Raw genomic sequence first — 24,622 nt, 5'->3', positions numbered from 1 at the left:
GTCTGGGTAGTTTTTACAAGGGCTGACGACTTGGGTAAGCACTTCTGAGCAAAGCATTTGTTGTCTGACACAATATTTACACAGACACGTAAGCATTAATACAAATATTCATAGCATAAACATGTGTGCCATGTTTCTTCAAGTCTCATCTCGCTGTGACTCATCAGTATGCTACTCCAGTCGCTCATTCTGTGTCCTGCAAATAAACACCATACCTCTCGCCCACACTGGATCTGAGTTAACCCAGTTGACAAGTTTGAGGACCCTGGTTATTAACTTGAAAGAGATTTATTCATAAATCCTGCTGTCAAGGGTAACATTGATTTGTTTATTCGTTTATCAAAGAATCACGTACCGTTGTGCGTCATCTTAAATGGCGATGGTTCTTTCACGAGCAAAGACGTAAAGATTGACTGCGAACATCAAGCGCCAATGCAATTGAACACATTGATCTATAATTTAATACAAACGGTTTCGTTCCATCCTCTCGAAATCTAGAAACAACAACTGAAACAATTTGTTCACGGGTAAAAGTATATGTTACTTATTAAACCTACAGAAATATTACTCCAGCGTGTAAGTATATTTTGTAAACTTTCCAAGTTGAGGCATTGAAGCATAAAGTCCAAAAAGAGGCATCACAAAAGATGGTATCATGGATTATAATTATTCCCAATCCATTCATTGAACTTACCACTGACTAAGAACAAGTTTATGCAAACGCAACGATTGAATAATGGCCGTCACAAGTTTTAGTACGTGGTCAGAAATAGTATTACTTTAATCACCCCTCCTAATTTGACTAAGACCAGACAGGCAATGTTGGTGTCACTGGCGAAACACGCTATCTTTAACGATGAAAGAATAAATCCACGGAGTTATGTTTTAGAGTTTTCTTATTTGATCAAATATTTAATACCATCTGATGCCTTCATTGTTACTACTGACAAATATTGGCTTCTTTACAAATAAGTTGTGTACAATTTGAGAGGCCCGCTCTCACCTGGCGGAAGATACTGACAGACTAGATTCAAAATCGTGGCAACCTATGCAGAGCTAAATGTGGAACCCAATTATAGGAAGGAATGAGTGAGTTTGGTTTTACGCAGCTTTTAGCAATATTCAAGCAATATCACGGCGGGGGACACCAGAAATTAGCTTCACACATTGTACCCATTTCGAGAATCGAACCTGGGTCTTCGGTGTGACAAACTAACGCTTTAACCACTATGCTACCCGACCGCGGCTCTATAGAAAGGAAATAATATGCCGCATACTTGAGTCTCGTCCCATTGCCATCCTACTGCAAACCACCCGCTTGGAGGTCACACTTTATCAAATTATTTACAATGACAACAATTCGACCCCGAAGTTCGTATGACGTTCGAATTCACATTTTCTGAAAATAGATAATCTCCCTGACATCCATGTCTGATAATTAACGAACCCTTTCCAAAACCAAAACAACAATCCCTTGTTGATCCATTTGGAATGATCGCCACATTGCGCTTGGAAAGTCGCTTCCAACTTCATGGTCGGCGTAGCTGTTGGTGCTGTATGCATACGATAGTTTGTGAAAACTAGGGGGTCTTCACATTCGGAAACACATGGCGGAAGCCTTCGCGGCTGAAGTTGAACAATCAATGGCAAGATGTTCATGCCGACGATAGCTACAAGCAGTGTCTCAGAACGAACACTTATATCATTAAAGGATGATAGACTTGTGCAAACTGGCAGTTCCAGGTAGCTTTGATCGAGTCATTCAAAACACCATTTTGAAATGATTATTTAACATATTGTCGTATGACGTATTTCCAACAAGCAATAAATGAAAGTCCTAAATAAACAGATACCATGACAATGTCTTTGTTACAACGCACAAGGCAAAATTTTATCTGGACTGGAAGAAAGGATTGCTTCACACAAACAAGGCATGACAAATTACAAAATAGCTCAATTTACGCAAATAAAGATAAAACATCAGTCAGAACTGCATGGTCAGAACGCTTTGCATGTGTATCTAAATAATCTAAATACATTTTGCCGGGGCTAAGGTCAATTTTACTATTCCCAATTGGGCATTTTGTACCTATCTCTTGAGACCTACAGCAGGTAACCGGGTCGTCGGGTCGGGTAATGGGGGGGGGGGGGGGGGTGCGGTACTCGGGTAGGGTCGGGAAATGACGGGATGGGGGATGGGTACCCGGGTAGTGCATGTGGACTCGCCCCAGCCCTACCATGCAGAATCACAGTAACTGTAGAACAGAACATCTGCCTGGAGAGCCGTAGGTCAGGTCGCGGTCGATGGTTTGATCCCCTGGCTGAGTCACACCAAAAGACGTTAAAAGATGGCATTGTTGATACCCTGCCTGGCGCTCGGCATTAATTGAAGAAGACAGGGATTAGTCGGCTCGGAGTCAGTATGATGTGATTGTGTGGGGTTTGTTAAAATTTGTTTGTCAGTCGGCAAGTACTATAGATCGCTGCATATGTGCTAATACTTATACAGTAGGAGCAAGCCATTCCACTGATAAGTAAATAATATTACTTACATTAACGAAAAAAATTGCAAAGTGTGCTTTTCAAGAAATATCCATTTTGCTAGAAATAAACATTATCGTTGAGGTTTGATGACGTGGTAACAATCCGGGTGATGTTCAGTATTCTGATATAGTATTTAAAGCGCTATTGAATTGTTAACTCGTAAATATAACCGTTCGCAATCACCTCATTTCCCATTCTTACCCGGATTGTAAGCACGGGAGCAACACTCAGTGATGAAGCTTACCACGCGCAAAATACATATTTCTTGAAAAGCACACTTTCCAATTTCTGTCATTACTGTTAGTGATATTCCTTATTGGTGGAATGGCTTGTTTTCACTTTTTAAGTACTTGCACACACGTAGCTATCTTTGTTAATTAATCATCGCGATTCTATGGTACAAACACACACACACACACACACACACACACACACACACACACACACACACACACACACACACACGTGCATGCGCGTCGTTATATAAGTGTAATAATGTTAAACGCGACGTTAAAACCACATTTCACCTTGATTCCTCTCTGTTTAAACAGCATGCCTTAGTCATAAGAGAGTTTGTATTATCAGACAGTGAGTGAGTGAGTTGGGTTTAACGCCGGTTTTAACAGTATTCCAGTTATATCACGGCGTGTCAGCTTAATGTGGTAGGAAAGCCCGAAGTGATGCAGGTCTCAGACGTTTACCACTTCGGTGAAACCCACGAGCACGGGTATGGTGCTGACAAACATAGAAACATATTCGGGGCGAACCGGGATTCGAACCCACATATTATCAGACAGAGAACAGAAGGCTGTGTATCCCTCGCTTAGTTCCAATCAGGATCATATTACCTAATGTTTTAAAAAGTAAAAATTCATAGAATGACTGACATCTTTACTTCTTGTACTCGATCAAGTGGAACATGAATTGCACATTACGCTCACAGGTAACAATACATGTGAATTAGAAAAATGTATATTCCGAGGAAATATAGGAACTATCTTGTCAACAAGAAACATCAACCTACTCCATAATATTGATCTGGATGTTCACCATGCTCTGATGAAAAAGGAGAATCCTCATGCCTTGTGAACAAATGTTGTCTGTCAGTAATCAATAAACTTATTGTGAACAGTTACCCACACTGGAAATGTACGTCAGGTCATAAAGTGGAGTCCCTCTTTAAAAACAAAATAGATTATCGAATTCTAATAAAGATGTGTAACGGGTGTGAACTAACTACTACATGTACTACTAAAGTTACATCAGCAGTGACTCTTTGAAACAATTGTTTTACATTACACCTGGTAAAACCTTTGTAAATCTCTCGCATCAAAGGTTGAATTAATGTAGTGAACATAGACAACTTTCTATATTGTAGACAGCAAGGGCACAGCAAGCTCACTGACTTTATTTTAATTGACTTGGATTCAAGTTTCTCGTCACATGCCATCAAACCTTCTCTTAAATTTGGTAAAAACATATCAATAATGTGTTTAAAATCGTTCAAACGAACTCTTTCAAGAGTAATAGGTGATGCATTGATCAACGTGTCTAGCGGAAATATTGAGCAGGGTTTCAATTTTTACTGGAGTCAAGTTGAAAGACATCGGCAATATTTTGAAAAAACCCAGGGCACATTACCAGTGACCAAGACTGAATTCAATAGTTGGGTACCATGTACATTAGCTCTAATTTGAATCACCCTATTGTGTCAATTAACAGCATTTCTTCTTGACTAACGATTCTACAGTTATCGATGCTGGAAGCGTGCACATAAGGAAACTGAGTAATTAAATCGACATGTTCAACTTAAGTAGGTTTAAACCGACAGAAAATCGTATCCTTCGATTGACTGAGTTCCATCTTACAACACTAATCAATGACCATACTCATGTATCTTTTGCGGAACCTGTCCAAGGAATGAACGAAACCTACCTCTCGGACGTAGCTTTAGGCATGAGTGGTATATTAATAAACCATGCATTCAATTCCTGTAATAATTGGGCAATCAGGTAAAGAAGTCTGGAGGGGAGTAGGATCAGATTTTGGAAATAACATGCACTGATGCCATACGGTAGAACTGTGAACTTTTGTATAGATGCAGTTATCGCAGAAAGAATCTGAGTGAGTTATGACGCTCTCAGCAGTATTAACATTACAGTTATATCACGGCGTGTCGGTTTAAAGTGGGAGGAAAACCCGAAGTGAAGTTAGTATATTGCTCCTTGTACAAAATTGGAGTTATTTCAAGTTCTTTATTTCACCAAAACCACTCACTAATACCAATCAACATTTTCCAAGGGCCACATATTTGACTAAATATTGCTATTTTGGTCCTTTGAAAATGTTGAGTAGTATATTGATATGAGGCAGTTTCATAATACAAAATTGTTACTAATGGTACAATGATATGACAGTTGGTAAGTGAGAGCTATTTTAACAGGTCAGTGGTAGTAAGTTATAATAAATACCTCGTCACGATATGGCTGAAATATTGCCGATGTGACGTAAAGCATTAACTTGGTCACTATAAAAATACCATTGTTATTCTTGTTTTAACTACTGAAATATGCAACAAATACATGTATACTTACTTAAACGATTGAGTGGTGAAACCCACGAGCACGGGTTTAGTGGTAACAAACCAAGGGTCGTGTATATAATCAGTATATCTATTGTTAATAAATAATAAATCAGTGCATATTACACGCGTCCCACAAGTGTTAGAAATTGCAAGCATGTATCATGGTCACAATAGTAATTTTCCTTGACATGAAGTATACGCATTTTCGCAGTCGGCTGATATTTGTTAATAAAAGCGACAAAACCCTATCCATATTCATAAGAGACCTCTTCCAAAAGCAGAATCGATTGCACGAATCCTACTATATCAAGAACATGTGCTTATGGATCACTATCAAACAGATGATACTAGAAAAGGAAAAGGTGAGCGTATCCTGCTGAATCGGTGGCACTCGTCACAACCACATGCAAAGACAGGTCAATGATTCGCCTAAAACAGCACGGGAACGTATGGTACAAGTGAAAATAGTGGATTGCTTAGGACATGCTTGTTGTTACTGAGACGTCAAATTTTAAAATGTCCTCCACATGTCTTCCATATACCTTTTTGAAAGTTGCACTAAGACATTGCATGTTGTAACCTTCATCAAACAACTTCTGAGCAAAAGTCGTATGACGCTCTTGATATAAGTCTTGGAAGAAGGAGCTTGCTCGATTGTACCTCAAAAGTTGTGAAATGTAGACACCAAGGGCTGAAACTGCTGGAATATTGATCGAGTTCACTATTGGAAAGTCGAAGTCATCCCTGAAGTCTAGTTGAGAGTGTTTTGTCACTCTGAATCTGTATGCATAGATTTAAACATAAAACAGATGAGGCGGTCTCACTGATCTCCTTTATTTCTAGTTCAGGTGGGTAAATCAGTGGAAAGAAATTGGCTGTTTGATGGTTATTGAACGATATCAGATCATCGATATAACTGACGCTTAAGTTACACTTCATGGATAATTTACCTCGTTTTGACTTTGCCAATCCGAGCAGAAACTCCGATTTATATGTACAACGATACTGACCAGAAGGAAGGGATGCACAATTGATGCCCATGGGGAGTAGGTGGACTGAAAACGGTATCAAGCGCATTTAAAAAAGCCACGCTGTATCACCAAATACCTTTTGGAATCATTGGTCGGGGGTAACTTGTTGCCTCAAGTTCCATCTAAATTCTTACAACTGTTTCAGTTATAACCCGTTAGTATCCGGATTAGAATTGGTATTGAGCAACCCGTGCGTGTCGTAAGAGGCGACTAACGGGATCTGATGGTCAGTTTTACTGACTTGGCTCATGCATGTCATTGTATCCCAGTGGCGTAGATCGATGCTCATGATGTAAATCACTGGATTGTCCAGTCCCTGATATTCAGAGACCCCCGTCATGTAGATGGAACATCGCTGAGTGCGGCTTTAAACAAGAAAGAAACCTAGCACGCATGAACTGTTTGTGCATATGCTAATTACATCCCACCATCTTTCACGGGGGGTAACCCTTTTGCCGAAACATATAGTTTGTAGGTGCCCCTGGTGCTTACATTCGCACGCACACACACGCATACGCGAAGCTTTGGAAGAAACACACAGACAGGGCAGCTGACGGAATCCTACCTTATTAGTAAATGGAAAGCGAATTCATTACAAGAAACTTGATTCAAACGTAGGCATTACCTATCTTCAACATGTGTTCCCAGTACCTACAATAGAGGTGAATCTATGGCATTTTGATCCGTGCCAGAAGTGCCAGAAGTGCCCAGAAATGACAATGCATTGGAAATAATTTGTGGAACGAAACGCAGTGCCACATGTACATACAATGTCGCCTCCTTTTCACCTTTCCAGGTAGCGTTGTCGGATACCTAAATCAAGACAAACAGGTGTCTAGTCTGACCATTGTATTAATTTGTGAATGTCCAATTATTGTGTTCATACATACAACCTGAGCCATTTGGTATACCACATGCATGAATATGTGGGATGCTTACTGGCCCTTCAATAGAGCTTGTGTGTGTCTGTGACCAAAAACATCGGTGTCAGAACGTGATCATGAAAACTATGATCGTACTTATCAATATTACGTGAATTAGGAACACTCTTGTCCAGGCACAAAACATGACTTGGTTTTCATTTCAATAGAGAACGAAATAAATACTTCATAAATGTCTCCGAGAAACTTCACAGAGAGCACGAATCTTAGGAAACGGTACAAAAACACCTATTTAACCACATGTGTTTATTTACAAAATTTGCCTGTTGCGCATTCTTGTATTTGTCAAGGAAAATTAAACCATTCATGTCGAACCTGTTGACGACTTGCTTGTCACATCTTACCGACCGAGCATAACTATCAGAGTTAAGTGTTCTTACAACCGGATCTAAACAACTTACTGGGCCGAATGCCACTTAATCTTTCAGGAGACTTCGATCGGTGGCTATATAGTTGAGATTTGGTTCTTAATGAATGACTTTTTTCCATCTCTGGCAAAAGTCCTTAACGATATGGTCTGTGAAATCGATAGAAAAATGGGAGAAAGGTTTAATTTTACGCTGGTACAAATGCCGGTGAAGTAATATCTTAACGCCAACGTGTAATTCTACTTGCTTGCGAGATGTGCGAGGCATTCTGTGAAAGGGACATTGCTTGCTACATCCACAATCGGATCAGACCTAGTCTGGACGTCTCGGTCGTTGTTACATGACCTGACGTTCTTGTGCATGCCCTTCTGAGCAGAGCATATGTTGGTTGACACAATATTTACACAGACACGTAAGCATTAATACAAATATTCATAGCATAAACATGTTTGCCATGTTCCTTCAAGTCACATCACGCTGTAACTCATCAGTCTTCTACTCCAGTCGCTCATTCTGTGTCCTGCAAAGAAACACCATTCATCTCGCCCACACTGGATCTAATTTAACGCAGTTGACAAGTGGGAGGTTCTGGTTTTAAATTTGAAAGAGATTTATTCATAAACTATGCTGTCAAGTGAAATCCTTTTTTGTTTATTCGTTTACTGAAGAATCACGTTCCGCCATGCGTCATATTAAACATGGAAATTGCGATGGCAAAGATGTAAATGCCAAAGAATTGAAGACACTGATTTATAATACAATACAAATTTGTTCAAGGGTAGCTGTTTCTGTTAACAATGATAGATACTTTCCAATTTAAGGTATGGAAGGATAAGTCCTAAATTTAGATCGGAAATTAAAATTTATAACTTTAATCACCCCTCCTAATTTGAATATGACAGGCAGACACTGAATGATGGTGTTAATGTCGATGCACACTATTTTGGAACGATGAAAGATTAAATCCTCCAGTTATGTTTGATAGTTTTCTCAAGATCATTTGGTCATATATTCCATATGATGCCTTTATTGTTACTACCAACAATCTTGTAAGTTGTTTGATCAAGGTTACAGCTTTCAAGAAATGGGTAAAGATTTCAATTTTTTTATGGCAGACATGTGGATGTCATTTCAAAATTTGACGCATCAGTGATAAAAATGATGTCCGATACAGTTCCTTATTTTGACTTGTACCTTATGTTCCCGTATTTGTCAGGCGAATTAATTAAGCATTACTACAGAAATTGTTTGATCAAAGAATTTGATATAAGTGACATATCAGATAATGCCACATATAAGGCAAGCATTTTAATCGAGGAAGATATCTGCATCAGTAATATTAACTTTTGCCTCTAAAAGATGAAGACATGTCCATTCCTTTTTTTACTATATTCCAAAGCTCCAAATAAATCCACACAAAGAAAGCTATTGTGCTGGGTCCAGCAAATGCATCCCCAAATTCCATGGGACAATTTCCACTAAACATTGTAATAATACTGTATTATGCACTGTCGCTACATCTCTCTCGTCAAAGGTTCAATTCAATTTGTCAAAATTGAAAACAAATGTCATCTGAAGTTTACTGAGTAAGCAATTTTGAACATTAATGCTCCATTTCCTCATAAATATATCAATATGAAATTGTTGGATCTGATATTTAGTCAAAAGGTATCTATATAGCCAATTCACAGAGACACAGATATTAGTATATTTGATATCACAGTTGATGACAAAGTATTTATTGTCAATAAGAAAGAAGAACACATAAAGTCCATTCAAATGGTCGATTTCGAGGTCGATAAAAGATTTGGAACTATATATTTATTATGCGCATTACATAAGAACAAAGGCTGCGTTTGACCTCATGGCATTTTGTGGGACACAATTAAATACAATGACCTATGTGCAAACAGTGTGACTCTTTATGACAGCTCTCTTTCCTTCCAAAATATAGGGGACTTTATTTCTTTTTTTGACATATCTTAGGAAACACGCGAACATGAGCAATGTATTTTCCAGACTTTGACATACATTGTTTCCCGCTTATACAAGCCCAACAATATGGTCAAGTCTTAATTCAAAATACGATCAGATTCGAATGCTCATGCTTAACATTAGGTATGCATAACTCGGTCGTGCGTTTTCCTGGTCGGCTGATATAGCATACACTATTTCAATAGCGTGTTGCAAGCTCTATTACCGTAGGCCGTTAGAGTGGTAGAAATGCTGAATATGGGTAATAGTGGGGTCGATGGTTGGACGTTCAACTGTCGCCTGTATGTGTGAAATCAATGTTCAAATTATCAACCAATAGTGATGATATAGAGCTGTTGTATTGTTTTCAAGAGCGTTCAAGAGATGCTGGACTATCTTTATATTCTAAACGTTCAAATAATGAACTAATTCTTTTTTATAATCTTCAATAGTAATTGTCAGCTAATCTCCATTCTATGAAATTGTGTCTAGACAACAGTCGTTATAACATCGACAAATACTGATTGGTATTTGAAATGAAACAAGTTCCTGTCAACGAGTGAGATTCGTTTCGAAAATCCAATAGCTCCTCACTTGAAGATTTAGTGAAACGTCTTCTAGATCTCACCAGCGATCCGGTCGCTTGCATCTCACACTAAATCTTGTCGAGGGTGATGGAGGGCGCACTTGATTCACACGGAGGAGTTGTATAGGTCTGATATCAATACGTCTCGCCTCTGGAACTGCGAATATGTTTTATCCACTGATGATGAGTTTTGGATGGGGGTTAAATACATCAATTCCCATGTGGTATGGGCAGATTATCTATTGAATGGCGAGTGAGATACACCGGGAAGCTCTGCAAAGCACATTCAATATGGGAGGGTTATAGGAAGCATTAAGAGAGTGCTATCGGTCTTGTTGACTGAATAATGCTCTAATCCTGTAGTCGAAATGGGGATATCATACGATCAATTTCGGTCTTTTCATGCACGAGTATTCGGTAAACGTGAATGCCTTACCTACATGTAAGATGTAATTATATATTGGTTGGCGTGTTTCATCTAACACTGGTAGATAAACAGTCTCATTATTAGCTAACAACGTAGGAACACGGGTTCGACACCGCAAGCCGTTTGCTCATTTTCTTGATCTTGTTCTTAGTGCTTGGAGGTGAGGTGAGGTGAGGTGAAATTGGGTTTAACGTCGCGTCCAAGATTATTGCACTGATATAGCGACGTGCATGTACGTGTGTGTTTGTGTGGCTGCTTGTACTAGTCCGGACTGATGCCGATTTATAGTGCTAGCTCACTGAGATACCATGCCGCAGTTTAACATGAATACCCCACTCAGACACAGTATACTGACTCCGAGCCGACCAGTCCTTGTTTTAACCCAGATAGGGTAACAACAAGTACCATCTTTTAACGTCTTTTGGTATGACGCGGCCGGGGTTCGAACCCCGGACCTTCCGCTCTCCGGGCGCTTAGTGCTTGGAAAAAAGTTACCATAAGTATAGACCTCGTGTAATAACATATATGGCTTATGTTTGTCTTATTGAGAGACTTGTGCACCCACGACGTTCGTCATAACTGTAGGGTTTCAATGATTCATCGTGGGACATTTTTGTAAAGATTTCGTAGTCGTAGTCAAATAATTCTTTTTTTGTTGTGGTACTTGAATATATAATATGAATGTGTTGACTTAATTGTTCTCTTACAGACGAATCCATTGTATCGAACACTGATGTGTCGAATCCCCGGGTGTGTTCGACCCAAATCGTGCTGTATGTACCACCATTTTAACCTGGATGTGTCGAATTCCCGTTTGTTTCGAACCAAATCTATAGTTCCATGGGTTGAAAATAAGTTACAATTCGAACTCAAAATACAACTTAAATTAGGTCAGCATTTGTATAATTTGAATAAAATGGATAAAAAACCATGAGTGCAGATATGCTTGTGTTTATTGATTATTATATATGAATATATATGTTATTTACCCTACGTGTACGATGTGGTTTATTTCTGATGGCAGGGTCAGACAGTATTCATGTCCAGTCGGGTGTGTCGAACCACGGATAAGTCGAACTTTATTCATGTAGTTCACAGTCTTTCGAGACAACATTGCTCTTACTGCTTTTACATTTCCCCACATATCGCATTATATTTACGCATAATTGAAATAGGTTACCAGCACGGAGCAAGCTTCGCGAAAAGTACATTCAGAACAGCGATGAATTCGTATATAGTTGAAGGTAAACGCTCAAAATAGTAAATGAGAATGGTCATTATTTTTCCATCAGAGCTCTGTGGAGGTTGACCAGTGATGACAATCTCCTGTGGTAATAACCATTATGTTTCACTACAGATCCGAGTCAAGCCTCCTCAGGTCGTCAGTGACACTCTCAATGTGTGCCTAGGAAAGGCCAACTCCTGTAACAACACCTCCAGACACAGTAATGCTACTCATGGCGTTCCTTTCAGGAGGAGACAAATCCTATGTTATGATACATGTCTGGTGGAATGACCTATTGTTTGTTGTCAGGATTACTGCCTGGCCTTGCGTTGATATTTTATAGATGCTGTGTAGTGAGATGCTGGGGGACATTGTGAGTGAGTGAGTGAGTGAGTGAGTGAGTGAGTGAGTGAGTGAGTGAGTGAGTGAGTGAGTGAGTGAGTGAGTGAGTGAGTGAGTGAGTGAGTGAGTGAGTGAGTGAGTGAGTGAGTGAGTGAGTGAGTGAGTGAGTGAGTGAGTGAGTGAGTGAGTGAGTGAGTGAGTGAGTGAGTGAGTGAGTGAGTGAGTGAGTGAGTGAGTGAGTGAGTGAGTGAGTGAGTGAGTGAGTGAGTGAGTGAGTGAGTGAGTGAGTGAGTGAGTGAGTGAGTGAGTGAGTGAGTGAGTGAGTGAGTGAGTGAGTGAGTGAGTGAGTGAGTGAGTGAGTGAGTGAGTGAGTGAGTGAGTGAGTGAGTGAGTGAGTGAGTGAGTGAGTGAGTGGAGTTTTATGCCCCATGTTTAGCAATATTCCAGCAATACCACGGCGCGGTAACCCATTTGGGGAATCAAACACTGGCCTTCGGCGGAACGAGCGAACTCTTCAACCACTAGGCTACCCCTCGCCCCTACACCAGCAGAACTATGGTTGGCATGGCGTTGTTGCTTGGTTCAAAATGAAGCCGACGGGTGAAGCAATTACAGTTACCCAACACCTGTGATCCCCTACTGGTGGAATCGTTCTGCCTGACACTGTATTCCTTATCCACTGGAACTGGTGGGTGAGAGTTTTACACCGTTTGGAACACTATTTCAGTGTCTTGAAACATTTGATATCAATGTCAGATAATGTTTAAGATACTATTAGCTATGGTGCCTTTAGTTGCCGCGTACGGTGTATTGGGCGAGGCGTGCGCTTGAGTAGGATCAAAGCGACATGACAACCTTTCAATGAAGTGCCAAAATCAGGAATGACCCCCTTCCTACGTACGTACATACAGCAATTGCAAGCTCCATGTGCAATGTTACGGGCGTTAGGTTTTTGTTTCGAAACCGTTCCATCTTTCTTCCAACGACCGGTCATAACATTTATATTTCATGACCCCCCTGCTGCGTGGGTGGAGTTGGTTGACATACTGCCCTCCGTGGCCCATACACTTGGTCAACGAAACTGGAGTGCCTGGTGGTGTAAACAGTCTTCCACAGCAGAAATGACGTCGTCATCATTTGCTTCATGCAAGAGAGCTGGGAAGAAGGGGATATCTGAAGGTGCCAGATCTGATGAGTCGAGAGGCAGTTAAATGAGTTCATGATGGAACAATACACTTTTAGTGAGTTTCCACGACGTTTTGCCTTTATATTCTCCCATAGTAGCCTTTAACAGATCTAGATGAGCACAATAGTGGCCATTAATGATTCCACAAGTAGGATTCCCTTGGAAGCCATCACCTTGCCAGATGATGGAACAGGCTTTTCCTTATTGTCGGAGGCCACGTTACAATTAGATGATGGTGGTGAACCAAAGATATATCCATGTTTACAAATCGCTCAACAACATCAACTAGGTCTGTTTCAAAGCAACGTTAGTTCTCCCTGGATGAACCAGGAGCGTTTCTCATCAGGATTAAGAAACCTTGGAACCCAGCGTGCTTTGTCATCCTCAGTTCTTTATTCAGAATGTTCTCAACCTTTTCATGAGAGACGTCTACTGTGGCGTGTTGTGCTACGTAAAGTGTTGTGAGTCGTCGATCATCCAGAATTATATTTGATTTATCAATGTTTTCCTCAGTGGTATCAGTTGAAGGTCTTCCTGATCTTGGATCATTCCAGGCTCTCTCATCCCATCTTGAATACCGCTGCTCACCTCTTAACAGTGGCAAAGAAGGAGCACCATGTCCTGAGGATGACACCATGGGTGGCTGTTTGAGTTAGCTCTTCCTGTTGGAGATACTTTATGGGAGCGCGGTAGGCAATTCTGTCCATCATCAAAAGCAAATAGTGAGTGAGTTGGGTTCAAAGCCGCTTTTAACAGTAATACAGTTATATTGCGGCGTGACAGCTTAATGTGGGAGGAAAGCCCGAAGTAATGCAGGTTTTAGACGTTTACCACTTCGGCGAAACCCACGAGCACGGGTATGGTGCTGACAAACCTTGAAACATAATCGGGGCGAACCAGGATTCGAACCCACAATCATAGGATTCTGGTGTGCCCAAGGGACGCAACTCTGCAAACCCGTGCCCCATCAACAGCAAATATCTAGTTACGCACTTAATACATGCTAAAGACATATTATATATAAATCATACTTAGGCTCAGAACGTTTCCGCCGCTTTTAGCAATATCACGGCAAGGGGCACCAGAGATGGGATTCACATTTCAGGAATCGAACGCGGTAATGAGCGAAGACTTTAACTTCCAGGCACCCCCTTAGACATGTAAACCACATACAAGACGGCATATTCTAACGGCAAGTTATTATGTTAATCTTACTCCTACACTATATGTTTTTTTCAAATACACATACAGAAGTGACTCATATAAAATGACTGAACATTTATGTATGTTAACATATACGTAGCTGTATCTTCACTCCACATAACAAGCAAAAAGCGTGTTTGTTTTTTTTCTTTTGGTGGAAACATATGTTTGTATCTTGAATCCACGAAGAATATAAATTATTAATATTAAGGTTTAAGCTAACAACCAAATCGTCCTCAAATAACCAATGAATCGATATCGGAGTTCATGAATATCCCCTCCGATGAAAGAGAAGATTGAGAACATTTCGCTATCTGCTGATCCACGGTGTATCCTGTAATAATACGGAATTATTGGTAAAACTAGCATAAACCAATATTCACTCACCAATATGGCGTGAATATGGTTAAAGGTGGCGGAAAACCATAATCACTGATAATAAGTGTCTAAAGTTTAGATCACAATAGCTAACACTTTCCATCACGGAGCCTTCCACGTCCTTCATTCAGAACCATTTCTGGTGTCCCCCGCCGTGATATTGCTGGAATATTGCTAAAAGCGGCGTAAAACCATACTCACTCACTCACTCACTCATTCAGAACCCCGTACAGCTGTAGGGCATATAATTTCTTGGGTCGCAAGGTCACAACACAATTACTCTAAAGCAGTAAAACTAATTGTGTTAGAAAAGCGAGAATTTGAACCTTAAGCTCAACCAAAGCTCCCCATAAAACCGGTTCAAGGATGCTAAGCACTCAGCCTCAAGGACGCCTAGATGCATTCCAGGTCTATAAATGTGATACATTGAACTTTCTTTCATGATTTGACTCGGCAAATAAAAAAATCTGATTTCAGTGATCCATTCACGTAATGTTATCATTCATGCATTTTGTTTACCATTTGTCCGCGGGCAAGAGAAAGTATACACCCATGTTTAATGGTGACTAAACGTCAAAAAAAGAAAAGAAATGGTTACATGTACTCGATGTTGATGTGTGTGGTACGGGTATCATAGTTGTGTTTTGGACCTTACGTGTTTCGGCGACTGTTTTCAGCATAGTAATGGTGTGATTACGTTTTTTTATTATTTGGTCAAATCCGATATTCAAGTGTATACTTTTTTGCCCGGCAGTATTTTTTACACATTTTCATCGTCCCGGTCGCAGATGATAGTCCTAGTGGGAGGCCATGGCACATGTGCTTCAATAGTCATTACTTCTGTAAAGGATCAATATGACACCTCTGTTGTAATTCAATTCTTTATTTCAGTATAAAGGCCATAGGCCCACGTACAAATACTCATTGAAAAATACAGTATGAGGCAGATGACAGAGGGTATTAAGTGACAGTATTTCGGATTGCAAGTGCTTCCAGTATATACTTAACACAATTAGTTACAATACTAGTGCGGTTACAAGATAATAGAGTATTATATTTAAATAAGGTAGGATTGGAAGTGTAATAAATAGGTAAATACTTATTTCTTAAATATCTGTAACATGGGCAGACAAGCATAAAATGAAACTCATCTTCAATTTCCTGTAAATTACAATATCTGCACTGCCTATTACAGTACTCTATACCGCATCTTCTACCTAAATTTACCATCAATGGCAACTCGCCAATTCTTAACAAACAAAACATACGTCTATAATGACGGCTTGTGATTTCACAGAGATACTTTTCAACTGTTAGCAATGACTTATATTCCTTATACATTGATAATTTACGTATTTCACAAACTTTACAATACCAGTCCTGTTGGTTACAGTCTTTTAACCTTTGAATAAATGCATTAATAAAGAGGTTCTCATTACCAACTTCCTGCGAAATCCACACGTGGCCAAATCCATAACTGAATAATAGTCTTTTGACACAAGTTACCCATGTAGTGCGATTAACTTCATCTAAAGATTTCAGCATTAAATAACATTGCTTAGGGTATCTATAACTGGGTAAAGATAACAATTTCAACCAATATTTAAATAAGGGTACTAGTGAAGGTACCCAACGTGCGTCGGGTGGCATCACCTTTGGGCAGTAACTGTACGAGAGTTCGGATTTGATCGTGCCGGTATCCACATGATACTTAATATCAAGATGATTCTGTGATAAAGACATAGTGGTCATTCTCTGTAAATAAAAGCGACAAACCCCTTTCCACCATCAAAAAGCAATCTCTGCTCAAACCATTGTACCATTCTGACAATATCATACCTCATGTTTTTATTATAGTCACTATAAAAATGATACCTTGTGTTCTGGAAATGGTTCGCAAAGCCTGCGTCACCGATTGCATCCATCGCAAATACATGCACATGCAAGTCAAGTCGCCACCTGAACAAACACGGGAACGTAATATGGCCCAAGTCAAAATAGAGAATTGCATCGGCCACCATTTTGATCTTCCACATGTCCATCTGTTAACATCGCTTACTGTTTGCTAGTAATGTTTACTATACATGGCGACAAATTAAATGACGAACACAGACACACACACATATAAACAGACAGACAGACAGACAGACAGACACACATACACACACACACACACACACACACACACACACACACACACACACACACTTTTCTTTGGGGTACACATATGTACGAAAATCCGAAATGTTTTCGTATAGATTGTTCCTTAATATGTTCACATAAGTATATGTGTATACTCAGTATAAACCTTTGAACGTGAATATTGCTTCTCGTGAGAACACTCTTAACATCATTCTGATTTCCGTTTGTTAGTCATAATATATCTTTGGGGAAGCACTTGTGAAAGCAATGTGTTCAGTGATATGATGAATTGATCATGATGCTACGACAGTGTCAGATACTGATAGTGCTTGACAAAGGAAGATGGCATTTGTCATGAGTGAGTGAGCGAGTGAGTGAGTTGGGTTTAATGCCGCTTTTAACGATATTCCAGTTATATCATGGCGTGTCAGTTTAATGTGGGAGGAAAGCCGACAAACCTGTGCTGACAAACCTAGAAACCTAATCGCAAGAATCTGAAGCTCGGTGGTAGGGTCCAACTCTGCCCAGTACTAGTACACTGGTGACTTTAGAAACAACAAGTAAGTATTAGGATAGGGTTCTACGCAGCTTTTAGCAATATTGCAGCAATATCAGCGGTGACGACGGAAATGGGTTATACCCATGTGGGGAATCGAACCCGGGACATTGCTGACGCTTTAACCACTTGGCTTCCCAGTTCCCCAATACTAATAGAGACTATTCAAAGATTAAAAGCACTGATGCTAAAGATGGCTATACATGCGCAAAATCCGACCATCCGAGTGATCCAGTAAGTGTGGGTTTCCGCCGCCTTTAATCATAATCACGCATTATCGGGCGATGGGCACCAGACATTGGCTTCACACATCATTCATTACATCCATCTGGGGATTTGATCTTGGGCTTCGGCGTGGCGAGTGAAAACTTTAACCGTTAGGCTACCCAACTGCCCAACGAGTGCTCGGAACACGACAAATGGCATCTGGGTTTGATATGAATGCCATAATACACATTCCTTAATGGTTATGGACTCGACACATCATTACTGACTTATAACTGGTGTATGTCACGCATGCAGTTATATCATATCAAGGGCTGGACATCTGCGTCCACTCTAACGTCTAGACTGTCGAATCATTAGCCAACTGTCTCGTGAAAGTCACTGCAAGACAATTCATCTTCTGAACATCAATAAATATAGTTCAAATACGAAAGATGATTGATCGTGTGAAAAAAGCAATTAAGAAAAACGCTTTGTACAACTAATTGAAACTGACACTTGGTAGAAGATGAAGGTAATTATCAAGACCTTGCCCCAAGATAGGTAGACACAGGGGATGCAATCGCAAGCCAACTAACAGAAGGCAAAAACTAATTGTTGAAAACTGAACGTGTTGAAGATAAATGGAACTCGAAGATGTGCAAATAGCAGGTTTGAGTTGCCTTTTAGCGCTGAAAACTTCCTTTTTTTTGTTTTTACTTGCGGTTTTGTCAGAAATGATGAACACAGCCTATTACATACCTAATTAGAGTTGTATTATCAGTAATAACAGAAGCATTTATGCTGTGCTTTGCTCGTGTTGAATACCCGATAGCGTTCTTAGCAGATGAGTAATTTTTACAATTTCAATGTCTCGTGGGCAGGAGTGATAATATTGTTTTTGTGGGATCTGCAACATTCGTTTCTTTAATATTCCCAATAAGTTTGTCAACCGGAAGTTGTATCTCAGTCACCAGGATGTAGTTGCCATTGTATTTATGGCATTGACGTATATCATGAACGTTAATTGTTTGGCAGTATAAATAAAAAACAAGTAGAAACTTTTCTGTCCGGCGTTGACCGATCATTAAATATAAGTAGATTTTATCTACATCTTAAATGCATTATCATGTGATCATTAGTGTGTACATAAAATGAAGGGATATATGAACCGGTGTCTGTAGTGGGTTTCTTTCGATAGTACTTTAATATTTGAGTACCCGAAGTTGTAGAAAACGACATCTTATTTTATTGTAATATTGTAACCAAATATTTTATTGTAATAAATATATGATAGCAACATGTCACAACACAGATGCTTACATTGTAGAGAGGTAGGTTCAAGGCGTTTTGGGGTTATTGTAGAACTATATCCTGGAGTACACCTACACCTGCATACACCAGCATTGAATCACAGTCTAACGGTTAAGGGGCGGTTGGGTAGCCTAGTGGTTAAAGCGTTCGTTCGTCACGCAGAAGGCTCGGGTTAGATTCCCTAAATGGGTACAATGTATGAAGCCAATTTCCGGTTTCCAGCGCCATGATATTGCTAGAATATTACTAAAAGCGGCGTAAAACCATATTCACTCACTCACTGTAACGGTTCGGTGGTGTCATAATACACTTCTCGAACAGCTGTGTGATAAATATATTGATTCATGGAAATCTCTGTATACATGTATGTACAATTTCCGCCCCTCTTTCAGTAGTTTTCCAATCGACCTTTACAGTTAGACAGGAGGTGATGCGGGCATGCTTTTGATAACCACAAGCTGTTGTTGGGCTTATCAATATATCATTCTAACAATCACCGACACATTTTGCTGCATAAATGATTTAGCTTTTATGGGATGACTGAAGTCATCAAGGCTGCTACTTTAACAATTAACTCAGTACTGAAGGTATTGATCATACCAATACATTATTCCATGCAAAACGAATGAATTAAACCTCTGTGTCCTACAGAGCAGAAGGCTAAGAAAGATTGTTAAGTATGAAATATTGTTTCAAACATTACAAAGTTAGAGTGACCGAGTGAGTTAAAATTTAAAGTCACATCGGCAATATTTCAGCCATATCGTGACTTTCAAAGGTTATATATATAATAAATACATGCAAACTATAAAAACCAGTCAATAACGGACAGTAAAATAACTAGACTTATCACAGATTATGATTTAAAACCAGCATGGAAATATAAAATTACATCACTAGACACAACAATTATACATTATACAAAAGTGCTTCAGATCGCCAGCAACTGAAGGTAGATCACTACACCAGGGACCATGGGGACTTAAAGTACTTAAGCTTCTTGCATGAACCCTAGCAGGATTTACATCATGCCTTCAGGTGTTGGCGATTATTGTCAATTTAGCCGAATTAAAAGAACATATATTCTGCGATTAAAACCGTGGCAGTAATACATATACTGTGACTGACGTGGACTTAAGTACCATCTCCGGGGGACATACAAAATTAGATACTTATATGTCACATGATATATTTTATAGACAACAAATCTCAATAACTCTTAATATCAATCGTGCACACATCCATAAAAATGACATTAAAATAATATCAATTAACTCTATTTCAGTTTCATAATTAACGACCACAGAGAATCGGCGGATTCTACCTTACGAAGTATGACTCGACTACACAGGAAAAACTTTAAAGACATATTGTCGTGTGTTTCATTTAAAAAATGAATATGCAACGAGTAAATCATAACGGTGACGCCCTAAGGAAATGAATCTGGCATTATTTAGCTGAATCATAAATACATTTCCGAATTACGTTTCTTTTGATGGAAATGGATACTGAAACTGAATGCATTGAATCCTTTTTGCAGGGCAAAACTGTGTATATTCTAGGTATACCATGTACCCCAGTAACTAGGATATAATTATGGTAATACTGATTATAATGACAAGAGGATTAATATTGCGCTAACTTCAGACAAGCAGTGTTTGTACATATGATTATTAATATTGCGCTAACTTCTCTATATAGAACACATTGTAACACGTATACATAAGCTACGAAACAATGGAGGTGTTTTGCAAAAGAGAGAGAGAGAGAGAGAGAGAGAGAGAGAGAGAGAGAGAGAGAGAAAGACAGAAAGAAAGAAAGAGAGAGAGAGAGAGGGAGAGAGCGAGAGCGAGAGCGAGAGAGAGAGAGAGAGAGAGAGAGAGAGAGAGAGAGAGAGAGAGAGAGAGAGAGAAACCAGTGAGTGATATCATGATCCGATGCGCTTAATCTCCTCTTACGACAGGTCACCGGCGACCTATAGATTCTATAATCCCCATCCTCATCACATCCCCATCCGGATTCAATGCTATATGCAAACAACACGTGGAGTTAAAGTTTCGTAAGATTCCTACACTTACCTAGAAGAAGCGTGAGCATATCCGACACAGCCAGGCTGAACAGGTAGTAGTTTGTGGCCGAGTGGAGATAGGAGTTCTTTGTGATGACGATGCATGTGGACATATTCCCAATCACCCCTGTCAGGAAGATCACACTGTATACGATAGTGAGCGTTATCACAGATGCCAAATCCTTTCGTCTTTCGCCAAAGCTCTCCACCAAGAACTCCTCCACGTCAAAGGTGCTCGTGTTTGTCCACACATCCCCACTTGCAGCACCCGGTGATACTTTCGTGGAGTCGTTTATCAGTACAGTTGCTACAATGTGGAACCTGGACCCGTTGATTACATAATTTGAGACCATTTCAAAGCAGGTGTCGTTCACAGATTCACTTTCAAAAACAGTATAACCTTTGAATTATTAACCATTGGTTGACAAATACCATAAATACCCACAATTGGCTATTCGCATCGCGTGTTGTTTAACGATTGTCATGTTTTGGTTTGTTTTCCAGAGAGACATCCACACAAAAACCATCATAAGAACCCATCAGGAGCTTTCAACTCTTGAACGATAATCCATTTAACTTTGTGTGGGAAGCTATTTTCTCTTTTGCAAGTCCTATCCATCTTTTCACCCCATCCACTCGTACATCAGTCCCTTGTTTGAGAACTTGTGTATCATGCATACAGCAAATCAAAGCTTCTGTGATTGCTCTGACAGACTTCAGCTGCAACACCCACACGTGTCGCTACAACGCAACAAGTCCAGCACAAAACCACGCTGAAACATTGCCATCGCCTACCATTGTGAAGTACGTGGGCACAGAGACGATCTCGCGGCCGCCCGTCCAAGTGTCAATACTCTAAGTGGTCACATAGCAAGAGCAGCGGCTTCTGTTCCGTCGTACAGCGCGCGCTGATTGATCAAATGAGTGTGTACCTCGTCTGCTATCTATTGTGAGTCTGGAAGTAATTGCTGGTCTTTAGGGATAGGTGTATTCGTTGAACCTATTGACAGAGGTGAGATTCCAGCGTCGTACATATGTTCTCAGTGGGGAGCAAAAATCGTAAATGCCTTCACAGGTAACCCTCGGCTCGGCGTTGAATTGTGAGGGTAATATCCTGCACAGGGCGGGACGGGACGTCACGGCTTATTAGGCCCAAACTCAAGAGAGTGTTAGATAACGTCTGATCTCTAGAGAGATTCAGACTGTACTAAAACGGAAATAATTCTGAATCAAATAGTTTGAATCACGCAGCGCTGGGGACCTACTAACACCCTGTCTCAGATTTATGTCCAAGGTCAAGATGAGATGGGTGTACAGATGGAGGTAATCGGTTTTGTCCATGTTTACGTCAATTGGCACGATGCTTTAATTCGAATAATCCTAACTGGTTCGATCATGGGTCATTGTGTGTAGAATATTTGCAAGGTAATATCTACATGCAATCGGACTCTTTGTTCAGTTTCCTACCAAATCACACACAATGTAACCCCGATATTTCGGAAAACAATCTCCCAGTCGTTTACTGTTGTGTAAGTGTCATTAACGCGGTCGATATGAATTTGTACCGTTGAGATTGACGAGGCTCTACTGTACTCGTCTATTCAATGTACTATACGTTTAATGTTTGAATATTTTCCGAGCACGAAGCTCAGAAAATAATTTAATTAGCCACATCTTGTATTGGAACGGGCAAACTAAAAAGGGCAAATCCCTCGTGCGATTAGTTTATGAATCACTATTAATTAGTGATGGCAGTAGGTTCAAAATAAAGAGTAGAGTATTGTGTAATGCTATTGTGTACTGATAGCATTCACTTCACAATAACCATATTAAAGGAATTTTAACAGTCTCAATCACACAGCATATTACTGTAAGAACATACAAGTACCAAAATAACAAGTTATGGGACTGTTACGTGTTAACTTGTGGCAATGTCCATCTGCAAACCGGCGTTGGTTATTTATTTGACCAGAAATGGCAAACCGGGATGGTGGAATCACAAATGACAGTCTGAGATTATAAACACATTGTGATACTCTCGGAGTATTACATATGATGCAACAATGAATGTCCCAAATGGATGTCGAGAATAACAAAACATATTATTAATATGATGGCTGGGTGATATTCCTGCTTCTTAAACTGATATTTTCAATGGCGCCTTAAACCGGTATTATCATTTTGTTCATGACAAAGAAGATACAGAAGATACATTAAGTGAGTGAGTATGGTTTTACGCCATTTTTAGCAATATTCCAGCAATATCACGGCGGGGGGCACCAGAAATGGGCCTCACACATTGTACCCATGTCGGGAATCGAACCCGGGTCTTCGGCGTGACGAGCGACCGCTTTAACCACCAGGCTACCCGACCGCCCCAAGATGCCTTAAGTGCAATGGACAAAGAACATGTATCTACATGTATGGGGTTCCCAGTGCACTAAACATGGAAGTCAGTGGTGTTTCAGGATGGTAAGGCAATGTCTACACCTGTAGATTAGAGGGAACATCAATGGATTAAGGTACGATCTAATGTCAGATAAATCACATATGAGTCTCGTTTGGTAGAGTTGAAATGAACAACTCAAGGGATAAAGCGATAGAACCATTCGAAACTACTTCGCGTTAACTATTCCTTGATTCGTATTGAGACATTGTATTATATGTGTTGATGTTTGATACCGACACAGTTTGTCTTTACTAACTATCGGTAAGTTGTAGTACTGTTCTAGAATCGCCGGAAACAATAATTAGGATAATTAGTCAATTAATGACCATCTTGACGCCACTGTGTGGATTCGGCGGGCGTGGTGTGAATCAATGATTTGTCTTGGTGCATTATATTTGGTCAGTCAGCACTACGTTCTCGATGGTATTGTAAAGTGGTTAACGTCTATGACTTGCGTGACTTCTGTCTTTCGTCCCTCATTAAGCTGCTACTACGCCGTTGTATCATGTGGCTGCAATATAGTGGCGTAAATCCATATTCTAGATCTCATCCACTCACTCACATCTCCCCACTCACTCGACAGCTTGCCCGGAGAGTGGAAGTCGGGGGTTCGATCCTCGGCCGCGTCATACCAAAGACGTTAAAACATGTTACTTTTTGTTACCCTGCCTAGCGCTTGGCATTAAGGGGCTAAAACAAGGACTGGTCGGCTCGGAGTCTGTATTTTGTGTCTAGGTTAATATTAAACTTGCGGCATGGTATTGCAGTGGGCTAGCACTATGAAATTGGCGTTATTGTGGATTATGGACACACACACACACACACACACACACACACACACACACACACACACACACACACACACTCACTCATTTACTCACTCACACGTGCATGCAGGTCGCCATAAAACTGGATTAATCTTGAACGCGACGATTAATCCCATGTCACCTAACTTCAACCCCCTCACTCACCTATCAACGTATACCATAACACAATAATCCCCATTTACGATCATACTTATCTCTTCAGTATTTATCCATAGTTTTATGTTCAAATGAATTTGTGTTCAAACGTTCTCTTCTGGCCACACACCTATATCG

General features: G+C 40.1%; 1 protein-coding gene across 1 annotated transcript in view; it reads right to left on the bottom strand.

The window, feature by feature from the left end:
• LOC124139966 (pyrokinin-1 receptor-like) overlaps window positions 1–21,917 on the bottom strand; it is a 77,513-nt gene extending 55,596 nt beyond the window's left edge. The window contains exon 1 of the mRNA XM_046507258.2: window positions 21,084–21,917. Coding sequence (XP_046363214.2) covers window positions 21,084–21,426 — 343 coding nt within the window. The 5' untranslated portion in view covers window positions 21,427–21,917. The remainder of the gene's footprint in view (window positions 1–21,083) is intronic.
• Between the last annotated feature and the right edge of the window lie 2,705 nt (window positions 21,918–24,622).

This window comes from Haliotis rufescens, unplaced genomic scaffold, assembly GCF_023055435.1.
Source record: "Haliotis rufescens isolate VD_foot unplaced genomic scaffold, xgHalRufe1.0.p SCAF_5, whole genome shotgun sequence".
NCBI lineage: Eukaryota > Metazoa > Mollusca > Gastropoda > Lepetellida > Haliotidae > Haliotis > Haliotis rufescens.
Note: the sequence above shows the minus strand (reverse complement) of the source record. Positions and strands in the feature narration are given on the sequence as shown.